Raw genomic sequence first — 24,362 nt, forward strand, 5'->3', positions numbered from 1 at the left:
TAACTTCCATCCTTTTATTAAGTAATCAAACATAGCCTATTTGAATGTTGGAAAAGAACTGTCAGAAATAGAAGTTCTTATTTTGTACTTTGGTAACATGGATTTTACACTTAGTTGAACATGAAGAATCAAAAAAGGTTTGGATTGTTGTACCAATTGTTTAGAATTTTAGATGTACCATTTGACCTTTGACTTTAAGATGAATTTCAGTGTCCTCAGTAAATAAAGGCTTACCCCCAACCTTAAATAGTGACGCACAAAGGCTATTATTACCATCACTGAGTGGCTTAGATAACCCTGTCAGCAGCAATCGCCCATTTTCAAAGCCATGGTGAAACATCTCTGTGCTAATTTCTTTTGTTTTGTTTCCTAATTTTTTTTTTTTTTTTTTTTAGGTGGTGGGAAATAATCTTTGTCTTCTTTAAAGACAAAGGAGTAAACCTTCAACATTGGATTTTTTCTTTTGATTATGGGTGTAAACCCCAGTATCCCCATAATTTATATTGGGTCTCGACCAACTGCCTAATTATAAGAGGATATATTTAGGCTCTTATTTCACCTACACAAAAAGTTGTCTAACAGGTAGTTGGAAACATCTGAGGCACCACTTTGATTCTTTTTTTGGATAGTCATGTTTTTCCTTCTCCGTTTCCCCAGCATGTCTGCCATCCTCATGCACTGCTTCCATGTGCCTGGGAGCCTTTATGAGCGTCCCTAAACCTAAAAGAAACCAGAGGCGGGGCTTGGATGAACCCTCGAGATAAGCAAGGGAGCCGCCTATACCCTCTGAAGGATGTTTACATGTGGGCGGCACTCGCCAGAATCCGAGCTCCAGGCCGCCCTGAAAGGACGCGCTCGGCAGAGTGGAGGTGACCGGCGGCGGCGCGGGCAGCCCGAAGGGGCGGGATGGGGCGGGGCAAGGCGGGGTCCGGGCCGGAGGAGGCGGGTTCCTAGGATCCGCGGTGTCCGGCCGGCCGTAGAGCTTGCTGCGGTTCAGGGCTCTGACCATGCTCTGGCACCGCCCGGCGCTGGCGGGGACGCGGCTGGTTCGGAGCAGGAGCGGCTTGGCAGGCTGGCTTGACAGGGCGGCGGGAGCTGCGGGAGCTGCAAGAGCTGCGGCCGCTGCGGCCTCTGGGTACGGGGTTGGCGGGCGGGAGCGCCCCTGCGTGGTGCGCTGGCCTTGCGGGAGTCTGGAGGGAGCGGTGGGCGGACGCGCCCCTTTGCCCTGGCCCCTGGTGGGCTAGGCGGGCTAGAGCGTGGGCTCTGAGTCATAACACGCGGAGGCGCTCGAGGGATGGGCAGAGAAGGGTGCCTCCGCGGCTGTGCTGACTTCAGGAGCCTGTGACTCTCGTGTTGAAAATGTTTGACTCATGTTCGCTTAGACCATCCTCTGTGAATTATTAGGTAAAAATACAAGACGCCGCGATCAGTTGGAATTTCACTTAAAGAGCGAATGATTCTTAGTCCAAGTGTGTCCCAAATACTGTACTGGACATAGGAAAAACGGAACAGTTTTCTGGTGTTTGTCTACAATTCTAGTTTAACCGGGCGTCCTGCATTCTTGTTTACTAAACTTAGCCACCCTACTGCAGGAAGTGAAGGCAAGGATTCCTGCTGAATGGCCAGAGCTTTTAGGATAGAGGCTGTGACTGCCTTACACTTCGTAGTTTAGAATATCCGCGGCTTCGGGACCCGCAGTGGAAGGGACCTGCGGCAGTGCCGCCCACGCCTGCGCGGCTGGTCCCTGGCTGTGCTGCCGGCTCGCACCTCCGCGCCTGCCACTGCGCACTTGGCCAGAGAGTCTGTCTCCCTATCTGCTTAATCTGGGAACTTATATCAGTTTTGCAAGATTCCAGGAACCTCAAGTTTAACTTTCCAGATCAAGCTGGACACCCCTCCTGAAGGCCCTAATCACAGGCTGTTAAATATTTGACAGCTCGTTGAGGCCCTGCAGTGTTTTTTTCTGCGTATCCCTGGGGTCAGTATAGCACCTTGCCTACTTAGCACACAGTAGGCACTCCATAAATATGGCGTGACTAGGTGCTTCATCCGTATTGAAACGAAATGTTTATTGTGCACTTACTTCCTCCGTGCATGTTTCTATTCATAGTTCGCGACAGATTTTACCGAGGTCAACCAGAAATTGAAGGGGAAGGGTGCCTTCCAGAAACACTTTTATTTGGTAGGGTAGGGGGTAATATTTCAGAATGCACCTCCTACCTCCTCTCACTATCCAAGAAAACATTTTCTTGTTTTCAGTTGGAGTTCCTTCAGTAGTAGTGAAGTAAATGGTTTGGGTATGACAGTTTTAAGTGCTGGACCTGAGATGAAAGGACTTGCTTTCTTAGTTGATAAACCAAATACAGCTTGCTGATTGATTCCACCAATGCTCTTCCTTAGGGCTAGGCCAGCGCTGCCTAACCTTTCTGGTTTAGGCTTCAGGAACTCAACTTCCTTTTATCTTAAAGCTTCACCCTCCTCTCAGGTTGGCTACAGTCTTCCTAGCTCGCTGCCCCTAACTCCTTCCTGAGTTAAGCACGCAGGACTTTTTGTTTTAAAGGGTTCCTTGCTAATCTATTGGGAAGCAAGGAATAATAGATTGTAAACATTGGGTAGGTTATAATGTTATAATGTTTAGTTCCTGTCTCTTACTCTTCCTTGTTGTTACTGAACAAACTGATGTTTGCTGTAGCTTCCTCACTCTAGGTGTGCTGATATCATAATAGTTCCCCCTTACTGGGGTGGACATGTTTCAAGACCCTCAGTGGATGCCTAAAACCTCGGATAGTACTGAACCCTATACATGCTATTTTTCCTATACATACATGCCTATGATAAAGCTTAATTTATAAATTAGGCAGAGTAAGAGATTAACAACAATAATAAAAGACCAACCACTTTAATAACAAAATGCTCATTTCAAGGAATCCCTTGCTGAATCTTCTTATAGGCCCAGTGCTGTTTGGCGTAACACACTGCTGTCAGTTGGAACACTTTTTCTGTTCTTGCCTCCACAAATTTAATACCTTTTTCTGGCTTGACTAAGCACTTATACCCTGTGGCTGTAACTTGCAGTTTGAGATGTGACATCAAAACTACCATGAATTTTTTACTTCTTTACAATTGCACTGATAGAAGGTCTGTTCTTACCATAGACCTTAGTAACCTCAGCATGCGATTTTTTTTTTTTTTTTTTTTCTTATTAAGTGGAGAACTTTCACCCTTTCACTTGAAGAAAGCACTTTAGGGCTTCTCTCTTTGACATACCTGAATTGCCAGCATCACTACTATAGTGGTTTGGGGCCATTATTATTATTATTATTATTAAAGATGGAGTTTCACTCTTGTTGGAGCCATTAAGTAAAATAAGTGTTACTTGGACACAAGCATCACCAGACTGTGACAGTCGATCTGGTCACCAAGACAGCTGTTGACTAAAGGGTGGGGAGCTTATAGAGGGTCCATGTGCTGGACAAAGGGAGGATTCATACCCTGGGTAGGAGGAAGCTAGATGGCTCAAAATTTCATCATGCTACTTAGAACTTAAAACTTACCAACTATTTTCTTCTGAAATTTTCCATGTAATGTTTTTGGACCATAGCTGACCTTGGATAACTGAAACCGTGGATAAGGGGAGACTACTGTGTAGGGCAGATGTTCATTATCCAAGGATAAGATGTAATGGAAAAAGCTATTTAAAGTGGATTCACTTAAAATAAGACTAATATTTCAGGCCAGGAGCGGTGGCTTACACCTGTAATCCCAGCACTTTGGGAGGCCAAGGTAGGTGGATCATCTGAGGTCAGGAGTTCGAGACCAGCCTGGTCAACATGGTGAAACCCCATCTCTACTAAAAATACAAAATATTAGCCAGGTGTGGTGGTACACGCCTGTAGTCCCAGCGGCTCGGGAGTCTGAGGCAGGAGAATCGCTTGAACCCGAGAAGTGGAGGTTGCAGTGAGCCAAGATCACGCCACTGCACTCCAGGCTGGGTGACAGAGTGAGACTCCATCTCAACAAAAAGACTAATATTTCATGCTATCCAGTTTAAAAAATTTTGCTTGGGACTTTTGCAAAAATTAAAACATAAAAAGTAGCTTTACCTTTATATTTAAGAACACTTAAATTTTAAATGCACCCCCCATGAATACACTATTGATTTGAAGGCAGAATATTTGAGTTTTATAACCTAATCATAAGGATAACAGTTTTTTAAATATCTGAAGTTTCAAAAATTCTCTTATTCTTTAGATATTCGAGTAACTCTCTTTTGAAACATCTATTATATCTCATAATCCTGTTGTAAGATTTGTAATTTTACTCTGCAGTTAGTTTGCATCATGGTGTTTGATATTGTTCCAACAGTGCAATAGGGCCTGGTTGACCAAGAAAGATGAGTGGATGGGGAAGGAAAGGTTCCAGGGATAAAAAGATTTGAGGATGATAAACTGGTTGAGTTTTTTTTGTTTTTTAGTGATAATTTTCCTGACAATGAATGCTTCCTTTAACAAGCTCCCAACAGCTAGGTTTTGGATAATAAATACTGAGAGATTCTGTATTCAGGAAATTCTAGTAGTAATGTCAAACATTATTGAGCATTTACTGTGTGGAAGGCACTTACCTGCTTTCTGCATATGAATTCATTTAATCTTCACAAAATCCTTTGAGAGGTGCCAGTGATAATTGTTTCCACTTTGCACACTAGGAAATTTGGAGCTACGGCCCATTGTGGTTGAGATACCGTAGCTTCCTCAAAAATCTTTGAAGGTTCCCTGCTTCACAGTGTGTTCCTAGAGTTTTGGCATGTTTTACTCAGAAAGTAGAAACTATATTTTTAAACCAATGGTCAGGTCACACGGCGTAGGATGGAATATTTGAAATTTGCCAGTTATAAATAAGAGTGTGTCAAACTTTAAACACAGTAAATATGATTTTATCAAATAATTAAGGATGTTGGGAAGCTAGTTACATAAGCACACAGACCTTTTTGGTTTTGGTGAAACAAACACTTTATAAATTGACATTTTATACTGATAATAAGTAAAAAATTTTTTCTATTTTGTAAGTTTGGCTATGTTTGTAAGTTTTTTTTCAAATAGAACTCGTGGTAAATTATCTTTAATGCTTAATAAACTACATTGTTCTTTTAAATTCCTTTTAGAATGGAGAGCAACACATCATCGTCTTTGGAGAATTTAGCAACGGTGCCTCTGAACCAGATCCAAGTGAGTGATGTGGGAGATGATTGAAGAACTTTCTTCTGTAGAGAAAGAATTGTCCCCTACATATTTAATATGCTGATTATTCAGTATCCAAACTTGAGATTGTTCAGCAAATGAATTAAGAGGTTCATATTTATTTAAAAGTCTGCTATGAAAATCATCCTTGTGACTAAGAAGTCCTAGATCATTTTGGTAATTAAAATGTATGAGATTTATTTTTAATGAAGTCTTCACTCCGTCTAAGTTGGATAATGAGGTTGGCTGCTCCTTTTCATCATACCCACTTGAGATCCAGTGTTGATACCAGTCAAGCTGCCCTTAGCTAGGGATCCTATTTGATTTTGGCCTGGGCAGCAGTTTAACAGTTTTCTTTGTTAGTACAGAACCTACTATGCAGTAGTTACTCCATAAACCTCTCAGGGATAGGACTTCTTTTCCTTTTTCTTTTACTGAGAAGCTTCGTTAATTCTGCCTTAGAAAATCTCCCTTACATGTATGTTTTTCTTCGCTTGCAACCTACAAGATACATCGATTTTTTCTCTCTTGCTTACCACTCACTACTACCACAAACAAAAAAAAAATTTCTGCCTTTAGTTGATTTGGCTAAACTCCTAGCTATTGCTATAACTGTGAGGGAATTGCTTTTTTGTTTTGTTTTGTTTTGAGGCAGAGTCTCGCTCTGTTGCCCAAGCTGGAGTGCAGTGGCGCGATCTCAGCTCATTGCAACCTCTGCCTCCTGGGTTCAAGCAATTTTCCTGCCTCAGCCTCCCTAGTAGCTGGGATTACAGGCACCCGCCACCACACCCAACTTATTTTTGTGTTTTAGTAGAGATGGGGTTTCACCATGTTGGCCAGACTGGTCTTGAACTCCTGACTTCAAGCAGTCTGCCTGCCTCAGCCTCCCAAAGTGCTGGGATTACAAGCATGAGCCACCATGCCTGGCCCGAATTGCCTGTTTTAAAGTAAAATTACAACATCATGGAATATACAGTAAGGGTGAGCTTGAGAAAAAGTCAGAAGAGGGTTCTAGAAACCCTAACACTGTCGTCTTTAGTTTCAGCTCACTTTGGAAACTCTTCAACCATGTCTAATATATGTCAGAGCCCTGGAAGCTCATCTCTCCCTACACGATGGTGTCAGCGTGTCTGTAACCTGAGGGAGCATGGTGGAGGGAAGAGCACTGGCTTTGGTGTTGTAACCAGGTTGAGTCAAATCCCAGTATTGCAAACCACTCAGCCTTGGTTTTGTCCTCCATAAGATGGATTCATTAATACATCTCTGGTATGGCAGGCCCTCCCTAGGATAGACTTTTATACTGAATATTATTAGTAAGCACAAGGGAAGCATAAAAATAGACCAACTTGCAGACAGCTGCGCTAAAACTCAGGGCCTTTCTGACACCCAAGGGTGGGTATAACTTCTGAAGCATGGGTCTTATACTTTCTGGTTTTTGGCCTTCATCTTGAAGGTGCTGCTTATGATCCACCACAGGCCAGGCACAGTGGCTCATGTCTGTAATCCCAGCACTTTGGAAGGCCAAGGCGGGTAGATTACTTGAGCCTAGGAGTTCAACACCAGCTTGGGCAACAAGGCGAAACCCTGTCTCTACAAAAAATATCCAGGTGTCATGACATGTGTCTGTAGTCCCAAACACTTGGCAGGCTGAGGTGGGAGAATCGCCTGAGCTCAGGAGGTTAAGGCTGCAGTGAGCTGAGATCGTGCCATTGTACTCCAGCCTGGATGACAGAGTGAGACTCTGTCTCAAAAAACAAACAAACAAAGAAACCTAGACACATGTCTGGGTGCTAAATCTATCCATTCAAAATCTTTTGAAGGACCTAGGCATTCCTATGTTTAGAAACAAAAAACAAAAACAAAAACTTCATAGGCTGTGTAGATGCATAGCAGAGTCTCATAGCCATTGTGGTAAAGGCCTGGAGGGTAGTTTTCAAACCAGGCTGATATCGTAATTATATGGAGAAGTTTTTGAAAAAATACAGTTTTCAACTTCTACCTCAAACTCATTGAATCAGCATTTCTGGAAATAGCTTTTCCTGAATTAAGAGTATGAGAATACCTTATCAATAGAGTAATGACAGCTTTTGTACTATAAAGGTATATAGGAAGGGATAGAAGTAGAGGGGTAAGCCTTACATTTTAAGAAGAAATCATATACCATTCCTTACCATTGAAAGCTATAGAATAGAAGATAAGGAGTTAACTCCTGAATACCTACTGAATATTTGAAAAGAAGTATGTTTTGGGGCCGGGCGCGGTGGCTCACACCTGTAATCCCAGGACTTTGGAAGGCTGAGGCGGGTGGATCACCTGAGGTCAGCAGTTTGAGACCAGCCTGGCCAACATGGTGAAACCCTGTCTCTACTGAAAATACAAAAATTAACTGGCCATGGTGGCAGGTGCCTATAATCGTAGCTACTCGGGAGGCTGAGGCTTGAGAATCACTTGAACCCAGGAGGCGCAGGTTGCAGTGAGCCGAGATCTCGCCACTGAACTCCAGCCTGAGGGACACAGTGAGACTTTGTTTCAAAAAAAAAAAAAAAAGAAAAAGAAAAAAAACAGAAAAAGAAGTACAATGTTTTGGGTTTTTTGTTTTGGTTTTTTTTTTTTTTTTTTTTTTTTTGAGACAGAGTCCACTTACTGTGTTCCTCAGGCTGGAGAATCACTGGAACCACCTCCCTGGTTCCAGTGATTCTCTTGCCTCAGCCTCCTGAGTAGCTGGGTTAACAAGCATGTGCCACCATGCCCAGCAACTTTTGTGTTTTTGGTAGAGATGGGGTTTCACCATTTTGGCCAGGCTGGTCTCGAACTCCTGACATCAAGTGATCTGTCTACCTCAACCTCCCCCAGTGCTGGGATTACAGGTATGAGCCACTGCATCCAGCTGAAAAAGGAGTATAATGGAGATTAAATATCTGGACTGTAGAGCCAGATTTGCCTGGGTCTAATCCCAGCTCTTCCACCTATTAGCTGAGAACCATGAACAAATTGTTGATCTTTATCTGTACCTCACTTTCCTCATCTGTGTAGTGGGGACAATAATAGGACCTACCTCAGGATTGTAGTGAGGTTTAAATAACCCAGTGAAGATAAAAGTGTTGAGAATAGTACTTGGCACACAGAAATGGTTGCTGTATATGAATTGGCTATGATTATTATTTATTGTTACTGCTCTATGCCAGGCACTTTTTATTACATCTTTTTTCCTAATAACATTGCTTTGAAATGAAAAATATCCTCAATCTGCAGATGAGAAAAAATAGATGATGCTTAGTTTGAGCCCGGAATCATGAGACCAAAATCCATACCCTTTCCATTATATCCTAATTTCTTTCCAATTGGTAATGTCTAGAATTAAAGTGATTTTTTGTGGTTTTATTTCAGGAAACAATTTCTGATAACTGTGTGGTGATTTTCTCAAAAACATCCTGTTCTTACTGTACAATGGCAAAAAAGCTTTTCCATGACATGAATGTTAACTATAAAGTGGTGGAATTGGACCTGCTTGAATATGGAAACCAGTTCCAAGATGCTCTTTACAAAATGACTGGTGAAAGAACTGTGAGTATATCCTCTGTGGTGCTGTTCCTCTTTAATAGGTTGTAAACCGGATCACCCAGAGCCTAGACCCTTGTGTTTGGAAAATGAGCCAGACATTCTCTGAGGATAGAAAAAGCAGCTGCAGATCTAGGAACCAGATTCTTAGAATAGGAAACAGCAGAGTTGATTTATTTTTATTCTGTGTGTGTGTTTTGATTGGGGTTGATGAGTAGCATTATTATGAGTGCTTGTCTATGGATCTTTGAGTTCCTCTTGGAGCTCTTTGCAAGATAAAAGTATTCTTCCTCCCTTTACCTGGGCAATACAGGGGTTGGTCTTCAATTACTTTTCTAATAGGAATGCTTTAGTGCTCCATGTTTTTAGATTCTTGAAATTTGGATTTTTCCATAATATGCATAATCAGAAAAATGTGCAGTGTTGCCACTTTCAAGTTTATTGAAAGAAGTTTATAGTGCACTCTTTCCCTTCAGTAAACAAATGTAAGAAAATAACTAAATATTATTAGTTTATCTGCTTTAGTTTATCTTTTACATACCATGGTGATTAGGCAGAAGGGTTTTAGAATCAGATTGTTTTGAATTTGAATCGCAGTCTGGCTTTTACCATCATTGTGATTTTGCACAAGTTCCTGTGCCTCATTTTCCTCCAAAATAGGGCTAAAAATAATACCTACCTCAAAGGGTAAAGATTTTAAGATTTAATTTGTGAAAGAGCTTTGTGGTGCCAGGCTCATAAAAGTACCCAGAGTTCAAATGTCTATTACTATATGAAATCTTAGTTCTGATACTAGAGTGAAGCCTAATTCTTCTTTTGTTTGTCCAACAGGTTCCAAGAATATTTGTCAATGGTACTTTTATTGGAGGTGCAACTGACACTTATAGGCTTCACAAAGAAGGAAAATTGCTCCCACTAGTTCATCAGTGTTATTTAAAAAAAAGTAAGAGGAAAGAATTTCAGTGATGTTTATCCTAATAAGTTTGCTAGTACAGTGTCAGTTAAAGTGGTAATGCCCAATAATGTCTTTTAAATGTTTGAGGATGTTTTAAATACATGCATTGTCTTCATGAAGATGTAAAAATAATGAACAATAAACTGCAGTGGAAACCTCTTCTTCCCACCTGCCAATTCTTGAGAAAAAGGGATGATATTTAAAAAATGAAAGGTTGGAGTTGTATCAAGATAAGGAAAGAATGTATTTTCTTAGGAATTTATGTATGAATTTTATAACCAAGAGCTAGAAGGTAAGCATTTGGAATTCTTTATTTCCTATTCAGGAGTTAACTCTTTATCTACAATAGTTTTTAAGTGGTAAGGACTGATGTGTGATTTCTCTTTAAAATTTAAGGCTTTTGCTGATACACTTGTCAACTCGGCAGGAATATCTTGTACGATATTGTGAAAAGCCTTCACACTTTGTACTTGTAGAGTAATAGAAGTATATTAAATTTTTAGCATGGAATGAAATTTATCTTAGAGAAACTAAATTACTCATTTAATGACTTAATAGTTCCAGGGAACAAAACTATACCTATGGGCAGAAATTAAAAGGAGATGATTTCAGCATTGTATGAGGATGAACTTTTGAAACAGTATAGAAATGTACTTCAGTTGGCATGGGATGATAGGCTTATGCCTGTGATTCTAGCACTTAGGGAGGCCGAGGTGCAAGGATCACCTGCGCTCAGGAGTTCGAGATCAGCCTGGTCTACATAGTAAGAACCCCATATTTACAAAAAATAAACAAAAATTAGCTTGTTGTGATGGCACATGCCTGGAGTCCTAGCTACTCAGGAGGCTGAGGCAGGAGGATCTCTTGAGCCCAGGAGTTTGAGGTCATATATATTTTTATATATGTATTATATATAATTACATATATAATATATATATAAATTTTGAGGTTTTATGTATATACCCACACACACACACACACACACACACACACTCACACATATATATATATTTTTTGGAAAGCCCCAAGTGACTCTGTGAGATCAACTCATAATTTATGAGATCTCCACCTCATAAACATTTCATATATATATATACACACACACACACATTTTTTATATTAAATGTACTTGAATTAGGTTGTGAGGTGGAGAGTTCTGCTTTCCAGAATTTATGTGTGTTTTATTTATTTATTTTTTTTGAGATGGAGTCTTGCTCTGTTGCCCAGGCTACAGTGCAATGGTGCAATCTCGGCTCACTGCAGACTCCGCCTCCTGGGTTCAAGCGATTCTCCTGCCTCAGCATCCCAAGTAGCTGGGATTACAGGTGCCCGCCACTGCGCCCAGCTGATTTTTGCATTTTTTAGTAGAGACGGAGTTTCACCATCTTGGCCAGGCTGGTCTCAAACTCCTGACCTCATGATCCACCTGCCTCGGCTTCCCAAAGTGCTGGGATTACAGGGGTGAGCCACTGCACCTGGCCTTATATGTATTTTAATACATATTTTTATATATATATATATAAATTCTGGAAAGCAGAACTCTCCACCTCACAATTTAACTCAATTTTCAAGAGCCTTTGAACACTTAATGTGTTCAATACTGGGAATACTATTCAAACTGATTTCAATTCAGCTAAACTTAGCAAACAAGATTTATCCTATAGGAAGTCTTATTTTACAATAATTGAAGACGTTCAGTACTTCATTAGTGAAATCATCTTTCCAGCTTCCGATCAACAAGAATTTTTAAAGTACCTACTATACAAAGCATTTTCCTAGTTGATCTCACAGAGTCAGTTGGGCCAGATTACCAGATGCTGAGAAGAAAAAATCCTCCATCAGAGGTAGAAGAAAAATGGATTTCAAAAGTGCTTCTGGTTTCTGTCAGGATGGACCAGAGAATCTGGAACAGTCCTGAAGAATACAGCTGATGGCTTCCTTGGCCTTTTGCCATCAGTGATGCTTCTTACCTGGATTTAAACTGCCATTAGGAGACCTCTTGATCAAGAATTTAGACAAGAATTTCATTCCCTTGTGATAATTTAGGTTATAGCACTAGAATGGAACAAAAAGTGGAATGTCTTTAGTTCTTTATTTCGCATTATGTCAAAAGAAAGTTCTTGCTATGTTGTTAAAGCTTTGTTAGATTCAGGCTTTTGGGGATTCTGAAAAAAATCTTGACGAGAGTTGAGGAAGTCTATTACCTGAGAATGGTAAAATTGTGTTATAGTTGTTCATCATATTAGATATTAAGGGTAGAGGCAAGTTACTTCAAGGTATAGAAACACCAGTGCTTGACTGTGAAAAACATCTTTACCTTTTTTATTTTATTTTTTTTTAATTGAAACAGTCTCTTTCTGTTGCCCAGACTGGAGTGCAGTGGCACGATCTCAGCTCACTGCAACCTCCACTTCCTGGGTACAAGCGATTCTCATGCCTCAGCCTCCTGAGTAGCTGGGACTATAGGTGAGCACCACCACACTCGGCTGACTTTTTTTATTTTTAGTACAGCCAGGATTTCGCCATGTAGGCCAGGCTGGTCTCAAACTCCTGAGCTCAGGCAGTCCGTCTGCCTTGGCCTCCCAAAGTGCTAGGATTACAGGCATGAGCCACTGCGCCTGGCCTGTGAAGAAACATCTTTTATCAACTCTTCCTAGACTGGTAGGACATAGGGTGAGAGGCGAGTGGTAGGTGGTTCTTGACTATGTTCAGATCTTGAAAGAATTCAGTATTAGGGAGAGAAGCCTTATCATCAAAAGCCTCAAAAACTCTACTGAAGGTAATATGATATCTGATTCTCAGTATGGCTTTATTTAAAATGGAAGAAATAAACCCTACTAATACCTGCCTCTTAGTCTTCTGAACTTAAACTCATTGACTAATAAAAGATTTTTACTTTGGAGGGTTTAGCACTGCATCAAAAAGGAAGCAGATTTCCCCTATTTGTTAAACGCTAAGGGATGAAATAAAATACAAGAAATCTGACCTCTTTTTGCCATATGGCACATTAAATATCTTTGGAAAAAAACCCAAAACAATAACAAAAAACTTGCCACTCTAAAACGTTTAAAATATTGGACACAATAATACATTTTTAAAAATGCAAGGCTTAGCAGGTTTTAAAAAGTATAGGGACTCTCCAAGAGGAAAACAAAACGAGGAGCAGAATCCAAGGATGTAGGGAAGCACTGAAGCCAGCAGCTCCCTTACTGACACTGCCAATCGTGGAACGCCAACAACTTTAGTTTTAACTGTATGCAACAGGCTGGTTACAAAGCTAGGGGTTAAGGGAGAAGGATTTAGATGGGAGACCACAGCATAACAGCACTAAACCTTCAGTTAAAAAAAAAAATCGTAACATACTTTCAGAGCATAGCTGATGATTTGTCAAGACAGACAAGCGTTCACATCACTAAAGGTGTAACCATTAGGTAGGTGACTTAACCTCTCAGAACTTCAAGTTTCTTATAAAATGTAGGTAATAGTACTTTCCTTTAGGGTTTATTTTTTGAGGAATGGAGATAATATATGTAAATCATTCAGAGTGGTTTTTAATAGACAATACATAATGGCTATTATCAATCACAATGGCTCAGGCATGTGTGTGTTTTCTTGTGGACCCATCAGGGTCTTCCAAGATTCCTACCTGTACCCAGCCAAGAATTTAGGGAGCAGGGGAAGCCTCTGGGATTTCATGTTGTCTTGGATATTGATTTCCATTTCTTCTGCTTTTCCATACCTTACAGCTGGATAAAAGTAAGAGAATGGTGACTAACTTCTTTTTTCCTCAGTCCTCATTTTTACATTTTTTATTTACATTTTTTTTTTGAGACAAGGTCTACCTCTGTAGCCCAGGATGGAGTGAAGTGACTCTATCATGGTTCACTGCAGTCTTAAACTCCTGGGCTGAAGTGATCCTCCTACCGTAGCCTTCTGAATAGCTAAGGTTACAGGCACATGCCACCATGCTCAACTAATTCTTTTTAGTTTTTTGTAAATATGGGGGACTTGCTGTGTTGCCCAGCAAGATCCCCATATTTACAACTTTATTTACAGTTTGGAACTCCTGGGCTCAAGCAGTCCTCCTGCTTTCGCCTCCTAAAGTGCTATGATTACAGGTGTAAGCCACAATGCCCGGCCCTTTAAGATCTGAAATACGAGCTGTTTACTGGACTTCATTAATATAAAAAACTAGGCCATTTTTCACTTTATCACTAATCAATTTACATTTTAATTGCCAAAATATCTAATTGAAAAGCTGTTGAAGAACAAAGGGATCTTCTGTACCTGGATTTTACTGTTTACTAATTAAAAATTACCATTTGAACAACATCTTTTAAAGTCAGGTTTTCTTGATAAGTTTAATATTGTTAAAATTTATTAAATCTGGTATCTATAAATATAATTTGTGATCCTTCTCATACAACTGTTGACTTCATCTTTTATAAGTAGATTTCTGTAAAATCAACCAAATTTTTTGAAGTTTTGGTGAGTATATTCTGACGTAACTTGCTTTCAGTTACCTACAGTTTAGATCTTAGAACTTTTCAGAAAATTTTTATGGGAATTGAGAGAAAAAATTCTGCAAATTGGCATTGAAACAGTGTTTTTATTTGCATAGTTGACTTCTTGTGTTTGGATGATAACTTTTGCCAAAGGCAATTTTGAGTAGATTTTTTCACAAAAGAATCCTATTTTAAAACTTTAAAGAATTTGTTTTCATTAAATCTAATCATTTTGTTATAAATGAATTCCATGGGTAAAGAATCTTTAACTTCATGTACTTTAATACTTACATAAAATTAGATACATTAAAAGGTCAATGTTAATTATCAAAACTTAAATTTTACCTTGTTCCAATACAAAAGATTACTAAAGGCTTTAGGTTTTATAAGGCATATTATAACCTTAAAATTCATATCTTGAAAGAAACAGAAAGACACTTATTTAATGTGCATAGAGTTTATTTGGTACATCTATCAATTTCTACAATAACTGACCAGCAACAGTTCACACAGTGTCCACCTGCACTCCATGTCTAAAAGGATTTATTTAGTAGGGTATTTTGCAAGGCTAGAAAGGAGAGAAAGGATTTCACAGTATTGGTGAAAACTGTTTTATCATGAAACAAATGTAATACATTAATATATTCATTCATTCCCTATTAGAAAACAGCAAAATTACATTGTTAGGTGTATTATTTACAGTGAAAACTTGGAAGACTTGACAAAGCATCAGTTAGTTTATCAACAGACCTAGGAAGCTCCCTGTGCCCTCCCTTCAGGGTCCTTTCCTTGGAAATGAAATAAACTTAAATTTTACATATACTGTTAAGCACCAGCTTGACAATTTAAAGTATTCTTTCAGTTTTATAAAATACTCCTGCTTTGAAAGGCAAAGTGAATGTAAAAATGTGAATGTAATTAAACAAGTCACTGGCCTGGAAACTTTTTATTGCAATAGTCTTTATGTTTTACTACTATATTCAGTTCTTGGAATGAATTTGCTTCTAGGTTTGAAACAAAATATTTGCCTTTTGTCTTGAAAAATTCCCTTAAAAAATTAATTATTTTTGGAACTGTACAACTGCATTTTCATTCAGTGTTAAATATGCAACTTGGTCCTAGGATGTTATGTTATAAAGTCCAACTTGTTGGATAACTTGTTATACAAAACAATAAAAAACCTTAAACTATCAAAAAATATTACTGATGTTAACAGTCATGTATATAACACATCAATGTACCTAGATTTTCCAGTTATTGGATGTTTAAATTACTAATGTACAACCAGGTTTTAAAACTTAATACTTAAATTTCCATTCACTATGTAAAATTAAAAGCTCTAAAAGACCCTTTGAGTTCTGTACTTCAGAAACATTAGAACACTATTAAGGCATTAAACAGATCCCACGGAAAGTAACTAGTATGCCTGAATTACAGAGCAAGTCATATTTTAAGGCAGTCAAAAGGTTCATTTTTTCACTTTAAGGCTCTTGAATACTTAAGTTTATTCTATGTAGACATTATTCTGTGTAATTTAAATATTCATCAAATGGTCAGTTATAGAAATCAAAGCCTTTATATAAAGCAAATAGTTTAGAACTAGATTGTAATACCCAGCTCCCCACTGGTTTTTATAAAAGATGATTCTTATATCCCATCCCTTTGGAAAATTTCATTATCAGAAGCTGGCAATAAAAGGAAAAACATACAACTGAAATACATTACAAAAGTTATGCCTAGTCACGCCATACCAAATATAGAGAGTCCACATTCAGAGTAACAGTGCAACAAAAACACTTTGAGTACCATTCATTAATTGTATATTTTAAATCTAATTTGGCTATGTATGGATTCTATATAGTTTACGTTACAAATAAAGCCAGGTTTCAATGTTTGTTGATACAACATTCCATCAATTATATCTGGTAATGATATTTAAAATACCAAGGTTTTAATTTCATTCACTGTCTTTATCCACATATCCATATCCACATCCGAGTGAAACCAGCAGACATATAGCTAATTTACTATTTCCTTTGTTCATGCATAGATTCTGATGTCTAACGGCATAAATTTAAACAATTTAAAATGAAAAGGTGGCCAGGTGCCATGGCTCACGCCTATAATCCCAGCACTTTGGGAGGCTGAGGCGGACAGATCACGAGGTCACGAGATTGAGACCAGCCTGACCAACATGGTGAAACCCTGTCTCTACTAAAATACAAAAACTAGCTGGGCATGGTGGTGCGCGCCTGTAATCCCAACTACCTGAGGGGCTGAGGCGGAATTGCTTGAACCCAAGAAGTGGAGGTTGCAGTGAGTTGAGATCGCACCACTGCACTCCAGCCTGGTGACAGAGTGAGACTCTGTCTCAAAAAAGAAAAGTTAAATATCATTTATGTTCATAAAATTAATGTGGTGCATGGCAGGGCTAAATAAAATAGACGCAAAGGGAAAAATCTTTTTAGGATGAGAAAATTAGGTTTTGTGTATTTTTGTTGTATATATAAATTCATTCTGACTGAAAATAATCATCTTTATTTCCACAATAGAATTTTCTAAGATGTTCTCCACTAGTTTGTTTGTTTCTACTACTTTCCAATATAACTTGGTATTTTCAGGGTTTAAGGAATTGTGCCATTTATTATAATTTTATTCAAACAGTATGCTAAACTGCATTATTAGTTTTATACATGAAAAATACTACCTTAGAATTAAATTTTAACTTCATAATTTTCAAAAAAGCAAATAAAAATGTATGAATTTAAAAAAAAGCCAAATGTGAATAAGTTATTTACAAGACTTTTTATGCTACAAGCAATGTATCTCTATATATGCTCAATGAAATACTTAGTAAACCAAAGATTTTGACAATGGTCTTTATAATTACGGAAATAAAAGCATTGAGACACCTGCTGTTTTCTGAAAGAGTAATCAGTTAATTATTTTTCAAAGAGTGCTTATATAGTAAGCACTTATCTTTTCAACATAGCTAGATAACATAATTACAAAGGCTGAATAACTGATCTTAAAGGCCACAGAATTTCTGCAAACATCTAATATAAAAGATATACAATATAATTTGATTTGGGGAGAGACTGTATCAATCTACTGATTTTTCCAAGAAGCCTGCCTATTACTAAGTTGAAAAAGAAAATATGATCTTATACTTGTATGAAACAAAAAGCAATCTGCAAAAGGCTCATCCCAAACTATATGTGGGTGACTTTCCTGTCATTCATTTTATTATCCAGATAGAGAACGACTAGAAAAAGAGGACAGAAATGTAAGAAAGGAATTTTAAAAGAAAAAAGAGGCAGAAAAGTCATCTACCAACAAGTAAGAGATGAGGAAACAGACATCAAGGAAACACTGAATAAAATCCAAACAGTAAATACAACGAATTTCATCGATTAACCTGTCATTTTTTTTTCAAATTCTTTCTTGTACATGTTTACATTGATGCTGTATGACATTTCTCCAGAGGGGATAATGCCTTAACACCCCAAAACTAGTATATAAGACTAGAATTTTTCATTTTTGATTACCTACTGTAATAGCATCAGTTACAAAGAAATTTGTTATTTGTGGCTACAATAGGTCAAGTTAAAGTCAGTCCAACAAAATATTACAATGATTTAGCCTTTAGTTATTGTTCAGGTGTAGCTTTACTGTGCTTTTAAAGGTGTTTCTCACTTAACTGTGAGATGTTCAAATTTATTCAAAAATTCTCCTTATCTTTCCAAAACAATTTCACATTGTTTCTGCAAAATCTGAAAAATAATAAAAAAATTCCTGATGAAAATAATACTTTACTATTTGTAGATTTACTGGTTACTTTAAAAGATTAAGAGAATGTTTGTTGGCTGGGTGCAGTGGCTCATGCCTCTAATCCCAGCACTTTGGGAGGCCAAGGCAGGAAGATCCCTTGAGCCCAGGAGTTCGACACCAGCCTGGGCAACATAGTGAGACTTGTCTCTACAAGAATTTAAAAAAAAAAAAAAAAGGCTGGCATGGTAGTGCAGTGCATGCCTGTGTTCCTGGCTACTTGGGAGGATCACTTGAGCTTGGGAGGTCAAGGGTGCAGTGAGCCGTGATCATGCCATTCCAGCCTGGGTGACAGAGGGATAGCCTGTCTCAAAAAAAAAAAAAGTTTGTTAACACCATTTCCTCACTTAAGAGTATAAGCTTGTTTTACTAGGTCTATCCAAGAAGATCTTAGAGTTGGAATATATTTTTTCTCCCTCTTCAGTAGAGAACAGTGACTTTTTGGGTAATACTTTAGCTATGAAAATTTTTCTTCTAAATTTTTCCACTCTGAACAGGAATGTTTTAAAACACTGTTAGGCCTGTTGAGTAGCCTATTTTTCTAAAACATTTTATCTTTCAAAATACATACCCTATTAACAAGAATGTTTTTAACTAAAAAAAAAAAAAAAAAAAAAAGAATTCTAACTTGTATTGCAAGCCCTTTTCCCAGTTTCAATTTTTATATAAATATTAAATCACTGATTCTTCTATGATCCAAGCACAGATATGTTACTTTTTAAGGATAAAAAAATCAAATCACTTAGGTTAAATTGGTTGTCTACAGTCACACAGTAAGTTAGATAAAGCAAAGGAGGTTCCAAAGGGTAACACTAAATTCCATTCACTAGCATGTTGCCTCACTAACACTCTCATAAAATAGGTTACTAATAATATAAGTATTAATAAATGGAATTTCCAAGAACTTTAATAAAGGGTGGGATTATAAGATTAGTTTTTGTTTTACTAATTACAACTATATCCTGGAACTATTTACATATTACCTAGGAAATAAAGTTTGTTTATTCTTGTAGGATTCTTTTTAAAAGCAGTATTTTCCCAAATATTAATTTAACAGTAATCCTAAAACTCACTCAGGAAATAAAAAACTTGTTTATCACTTCAGTACATTTTATTCATAATGAGGTAAACTTTTTGTTTTTTCTCTATATATGTGGATATATATAGCAACACAGGTTAGTTGTGCTTGAGGATTCCTATGAATTACAAAATTATACATGTTCCCATTCTGTTTCTCTACTCCTAAAGCAATCATGTATATACATTATTTCCTAATAACCCAATAAGGTAAAAGTCTTAAATAGTTTTATTTTATCCTCTACTCTTCTGAGACCATGTGTTCCCATGTTGTGGGGAAATAAATTCTGGCACATGAATGAAGAGACCAAGATTTCCTAGGTCATAGTACTTCAAAATCACACTCTTGTCTTGGACTTCAGCTCTCTAACAAAAATTTAAAAATTAGCTTTTAGGTTTCTAAGGTTTCTTCCAGCTCTAATGTGCCATGATTTGAAAAGTTACCTTCTGTGGTAGCGTCTCCTAATTATCCTTTCTTTCTTAAATGTTACCCTAGTCCATTTAATTAGACCTACCTAAATACTTCAGAAAGGTCATCCAATCTTGTATCCTTGATGGATTTAATATTAACTCATAGATATATCTGTCTAAAAGTATTATGGAAATAGTACACAACTGAAGGTAATGCAGTTTTGTACTATATTTAACATTTCTATTAGGAATAAAATGATCATGTTACAATTTTAAAGATCTTGGGTTTACTTAAAGAATTCACTATTACATAATTCTATTAGTTTCTTTAAACTTTAAATTCAATCTGAACGTAATATTTTAATATGTCAAAAGTAGCTAATATATTCAGTTCAATGCTTGACAGGGTTACAGATGTGAACAACATCAGAAGCAATGCATATCTGAAGTAGGGGTGGGGGTGCTACGATGAGCTTTGCTGAACAAAAATATCTCAGGTAAATCACACTTAAAAACTGATACCAGTTGCCTTGAAGGAATGGGTTTGTATCACAACCAGCATTAATATGTCAAATAAATTTGAAAAGGACATTTTCTTATTCCCAGAGCCCAAACTTCACATAAAACAGAAGAAACATATGTACAGAAATCCTCAGACTACTAAAGTCCCCCTTTCCCAAAAAACATAAAACCTCTGACCCCCAAGCACCTAAAAGGCTATAATTACATTAACTACAGTTTGACTTTTCACATAACAGCAAGAAGGATCTTACAAACCCTCAGTAAATCTTCAATTAATATTTAGAGAACAACAGATAGGCAAACAGGTTTTATGTGTAAACTACCTTAGATGACTGTAATAAAATTATGAGCAAAGATAACGGCATTTCAACAGATTGCTTTAATGTTAAACCTCACAATGAAGGATACCTGCTTAAGAAAATAATGCACTTTAGTGTAATGAAAAGTTTAATATATACAAATAATATTGAAAAAAATTCCTAGTGATTGGCTAGCTGGTAATATGCTACTCAAAAATTGCCTTTCAAACCTGAAGGACCTAGATTGCTTTATTATTTATTTATACTATCAAAGAAGAATATTTTGCCATGAAATGATTAATGGACAAAGAGATAGGCCATTGACCTGTATACAATTTAAAAATATTGACTAAAAAAATAGTTAAAAGTAAAAATTTTTATTTTAAAAGTAAGGAAAAAGCTAAACTGGATATAGCTGAGATTTTAATTGTTATACTTCGTGAATGAGGGGGAGTTAAGCGCTTGAAACATTTTATGTTATTTTCACTTAAGAGTATGAAAAAAAGTGTGAGACTACATCTGGCTATGTTGTTGTAATTCAGAGGAAATCATTATCAAGTCACACCCCTTGTGGCAATAAAATATAACAAAGCAAAAAAAAGCAAACCAAACAGAATTCCTCAGCCAACACAAACTATTCTTAGGGGTTGCCATGATGTTTCTGATTAATGGTAACACGTTCTACAAGTCCAAATAAAACATCAGAAATAAAATATTTTTTTCACTGAATAAGATAGCTGTTGTGTGATCTTAGTAAAACTCTGACAGGAATTTGTAAAACTCATTCATAATTTAATCAAATGTCTTTTTTTTTTTTTTTTTACCCCCTTGGTATAAAAGTTTACAGATGAGTTTCATATTCCATCACAGTTACATGGTCTAGTGCATTTCAGAGTATTTGGACATTATCAAAGCTGTCCTTTCCCAATGGAAACGTTTAAGAAAACGTTAAGCACTTCTCAAGTGACATGATGTGGAATTACACTGTTTGCTCTTACCTCTTTTAAGTACACATGTATTATTCAACAAAGCAAAACTATTTTACAGTGTCTATTAACAAAAAGTTCTCTATCAGATAGAGGAAACTATAGTATCCTGAAGCTATTTCCCCAAGAGCTAGTTTAGTAGACAGACCTTTGGGCCCATCTTATTTTTCCTTCTTTTTTTTTTTTTTTGGTAAGGTAACTTTCCATTATGCACATACTATACCATCATCATTCATTGGGTGGGGATTAGCTGGAAAGTAGCTGTATATTTTTAGTGGGATCACTGATGGCAATGGATCTCTGGATCATGCTGCTGCTTACGGTTAAATCATATCTAATGTGAAATTCCGAATTACATCCAGAGCTCCAGTATCAAAGCCACACATATCCAACATGCCTCTATCATCTGGGTCTGCAATGGTAAAACCATTTGATGTCATTCCACAAACAATCAGTTTAGCTGGAATATCCATTTTCTGTAGAAAAAGACCAAAATACATATTAAGAACATGTATGTAAGGAAACACAAAATACCTCCAAAATTAAATCACTTTAACATTTCTCTACCAGAGCTTTTTAATTACAAAGTCATTTTTTTTGGGGGGAGGGTCAATCTTTTAAGGCTAGAATATGGGAGTTTTAGAAGAATGGACAATAAAATTGTATTAGAATCTGCCTGAAATTTCTACTTCTCTCATCAATTACTTTACTTGTTCTATCGGCTGCAGCATACATTATTGAGCAGCCTAGGCACTTTGTACTTACGAAACCTGTCAGGGTATTAAGGGTGCCAGATATTTTTATCAACATATCAAATGCTGGGGCAGTGTGTATGAGTATATATAAATATAAGGAAATATCTCTCTGGGATGATCAACTTTTGGCTGATGACTGATATGTGCGATATATACATGTTCCATGTAAGAACTTGTCCTCTACAGCTACATGTAAGATTAAAATAATTGAGTTTTTGAGAAAAACCTACAATCGCTGAATGTATACACGTGAGAAACTACAATGAACTCTTTAAATAATACATCTAACGTAATTGTTAAAACAAATGTAAGAGGTAAGGACTATAACTTACTATGATGTAGATCAGTAATAATTTGCTCAGGTCCACACAGAGTAAGAGAAAGACTCGGGACTCATAACCAAACAGTCTTTACATTCTATCCTGGTTGGGCAGTGCCTCATGGCTGTAATCTCAGTGCTTTGGGAGGCCAGGATTTCAAGTTACAGTAAGCTATGATAGCACCATTGCACTCCAGTGATGGAGACCCCATTTCTTTAAAAAAAAAAAAAAAAAAAAAAATCTATTCCCTCACCTGTAGCTTTCAAACTTAAGCCTGCATCAGAATGCTCCAGAGGGCTTGTTAAAACACAGTCCCAATGTCAGAGTTTCTGATTCAGCAGATCTTTGTTGGGCCTCAGGAATTTGCATTTCTATTAAGGTTGCAGGTGAGGCTAAGACTGCTGGTAGGGAAACCACACTTTGAGAACCACTACTCTTCATCAACAAGTTCTATTTCTACTTCTAGTCATACCAGCCATATTTTAAGTGCTCAAAAGTCCCATGTGACTAGTGGCAACACATATTGGAGAGTGACGATTCATGCCATTTCAGAAAGCTCAATGGGAGGATACTGATTAGAACACAGATATGTCCATAAAACATAGAGCATAGATTATAGCTTTAATTTTATGTAATCCTTTTGCAAAACTCACTAATAATACTTTCAAATTTTCAAGGAGCACACTGAATTATTAAAAAAAACTTACAGCTAAGGTAAAACAAATATTCTGATCATTACCAAAAATACTGTTTGCAAAGGATATTCTTAGTAATGTTTAACAATGGAAACTGGTTAAATTATATATGTGTAACCAATACTTTTTCTTATTTTAAGTACTGCTGAGTCTATAACGGACATCGGCTCCTATATAAGACACAGAACTACTTGTAGTAACATTTTTTGAAAAACTTAAGTGAATAAGAATCAAGAATGGCCAGGTGTGGTGGCTGTAATCCCAGCACTTTGGGAAGCCGAGGCTGGAGAATCACTTGAGCCTAGGAGTTTGAGACCAGCCTGGGCAACATGGTGAAACCCCATCCCCACAAAAAATTAGGTGGGCGTGGTGGCACACTCCTGTAGTCCCAGCTACTTGGGAGGCTGTGGTCGGACAATCACTTAAGCTTGGGAGGTTGAGGTTGCAGTGAGCCACTGCACTCCAGCCTGGGCAATAGAATGAGGTCCTGTCTCAAAAAAAAAATCAAGTATTAAAATATTATTTGGGTGAGAAACCATATTAGAATTTGTTTTACCTTTCGATACTCCCTCAGAGCAACAGCAGGATGGACACCTCCAGCAAAGGTCTCATTATCAGTGAATACAATGAAGACATCAGCAGGTGTGTTTGTCTTCTGAGCCCAGATCATTGGAAGAGAGCAATCAGTTCCACCTGCTGGGATCTAATTCAGAACAAAAGCATGAATAAATAAGTAAATAAATCCTTAAAAATACTAGTTTTTACAGTATCATTTTGTTTAGCACCAATATATACAGCCTTCCCAAAGCCTGCATATATATTTTCGGTTTTTGTACTTGTCATGAGAAATTTAAGACAAAAAAATTTTTGTTCTCACAGATTAATACCATACATGACATCAATATAAAATCATTCTACATGTTATGTAAACTTAACAAGCACAGTTTCTTACCTGACTCATAGCCATTAAAACCTGTTGTAAGGTCATATCTGTAGTCACTGGACATGGTACCATTTCATTGGAAAAAGCAACTACGTAAGAATCTTTTTCTGTTCTTGTGACAACCTGAAAAATTCAATGGCAGTAATTTTCAGCAAATTTTGGGGGAAATAACAATATTTTGAATTTTATCCAACTTCATGTTTAAAAGAAACACTGATGTTTATTTCTTAACTTTTTATTAGTGTGTTTTAGAACTATACAGTAACAGTAG

General features: G+C 37.3%; 2 protein-coding genes across 9 annotated transcripts in view; one reads left to right on the top strand and one right to left on the bottom strand.

Moving 5' to 3' along the window:
• GLRX2 (glutaredoxin 2) lies at nt 1-23,902 on the top strand. 5 transcript variants are annotated; one of them, XM_031657522.1, is made up of 5 exons: nt 1-869; nt 5,162-5,225; nt 8,625-8,801; nt 9,627-9,738; nt 17,510-18,235. In XM_031657522.1, exons 1-5 carry the CDS (start codon nt 748-750, stop codon nt 17,557-17,559), a joined length of 525 nt encoding a protein of 174 aa, XP_031513382.1. In that variant the 5' UTR covers nt 1-747; the 3' UTR covers nt 17,560-18,235. The 5 variants fall into 5 exon arrangements, with proteins under 5 accessions (XP_031513382.1, XP_003893419.2, XP_009189483.1 ...); XM_009191219.2 differs by lacking the exons at nt 1-869; nt 17,510-18,235 and adding exons at nt 914-1,135; nt 23,723-23,902; XM_009191217.4 differs by lacking the exon at nt 1-869 and adding an exon at nt 914-1,135.
• RO60 (Ro60, Y RNA binding protein) overlaps nt 18,680-24,362 on the bottom strand; it is a 26,435-nt gene continuing 20,752 nt past the window's right edge. For 3 of the 4 annotated variants that reach the window (XM_003893372.4, XM_017951131.3, XM_031657468.1), the window contains 3 exons: nt 24,101-24,214; nt 23,705-23,851; nt 20,454-21,854 (listed from right to left, as the gene is read on the bottom strand). In XM_003893372.4, the coding sequence (XP_003893421.1) occupies nt 21,702-21,854; nt 23,705-23,851; nt 24,101-24,214 (414 nt within the window). In that variant the 3' untranslated portion in view covers nt 20,454-21,701. Of the gene's footprint in view, nt 21,855-23,704; nt 23,852-24,100; nt 24,215-24,362 lie in introns of all 4 variants that reach the window. The other variant, XM_009191200.4, reaches the window with a different exon arrangement.

This window comes from Papio anubis, chromosome 1 (genome assembly GCF_008728515.1).
Source record: "Papio anubis isolate 15944 chromosome 1, Panubis1.0, whole genome shotgun sequence".
NCBI lineage: Eukaryota > Metazoa > Chordata > Mammalia > Primates > Cercopithecidae > Papio > Papio anubis.

Excerpts from the sequence above, each read along its gene's own strand:
- GLRX2 (XM_009191217.4), top strand. The coding sequence starts at position 1,008 with ATGCTCTGGCACCGCCCGGCGCTGGCGGGGACGCGGCTGGTTCGGAGC. Across the intron at positions 1,136-5,161 it reads GCGGCCGCTGCGGCCTCTGG|AATGGAGAGCAACACATCAT; the intron begins GTACGGGGTTGG and ends AATTCCTTTTAG. Across the intron at positions 9,739-17,509 it reads TCAGTGTTATTTAAAAAAAA|ATAGAGAACGACTAGAAAAA; the intron begins GTAAGAGGAAAG and ends TTTATTATCCAG.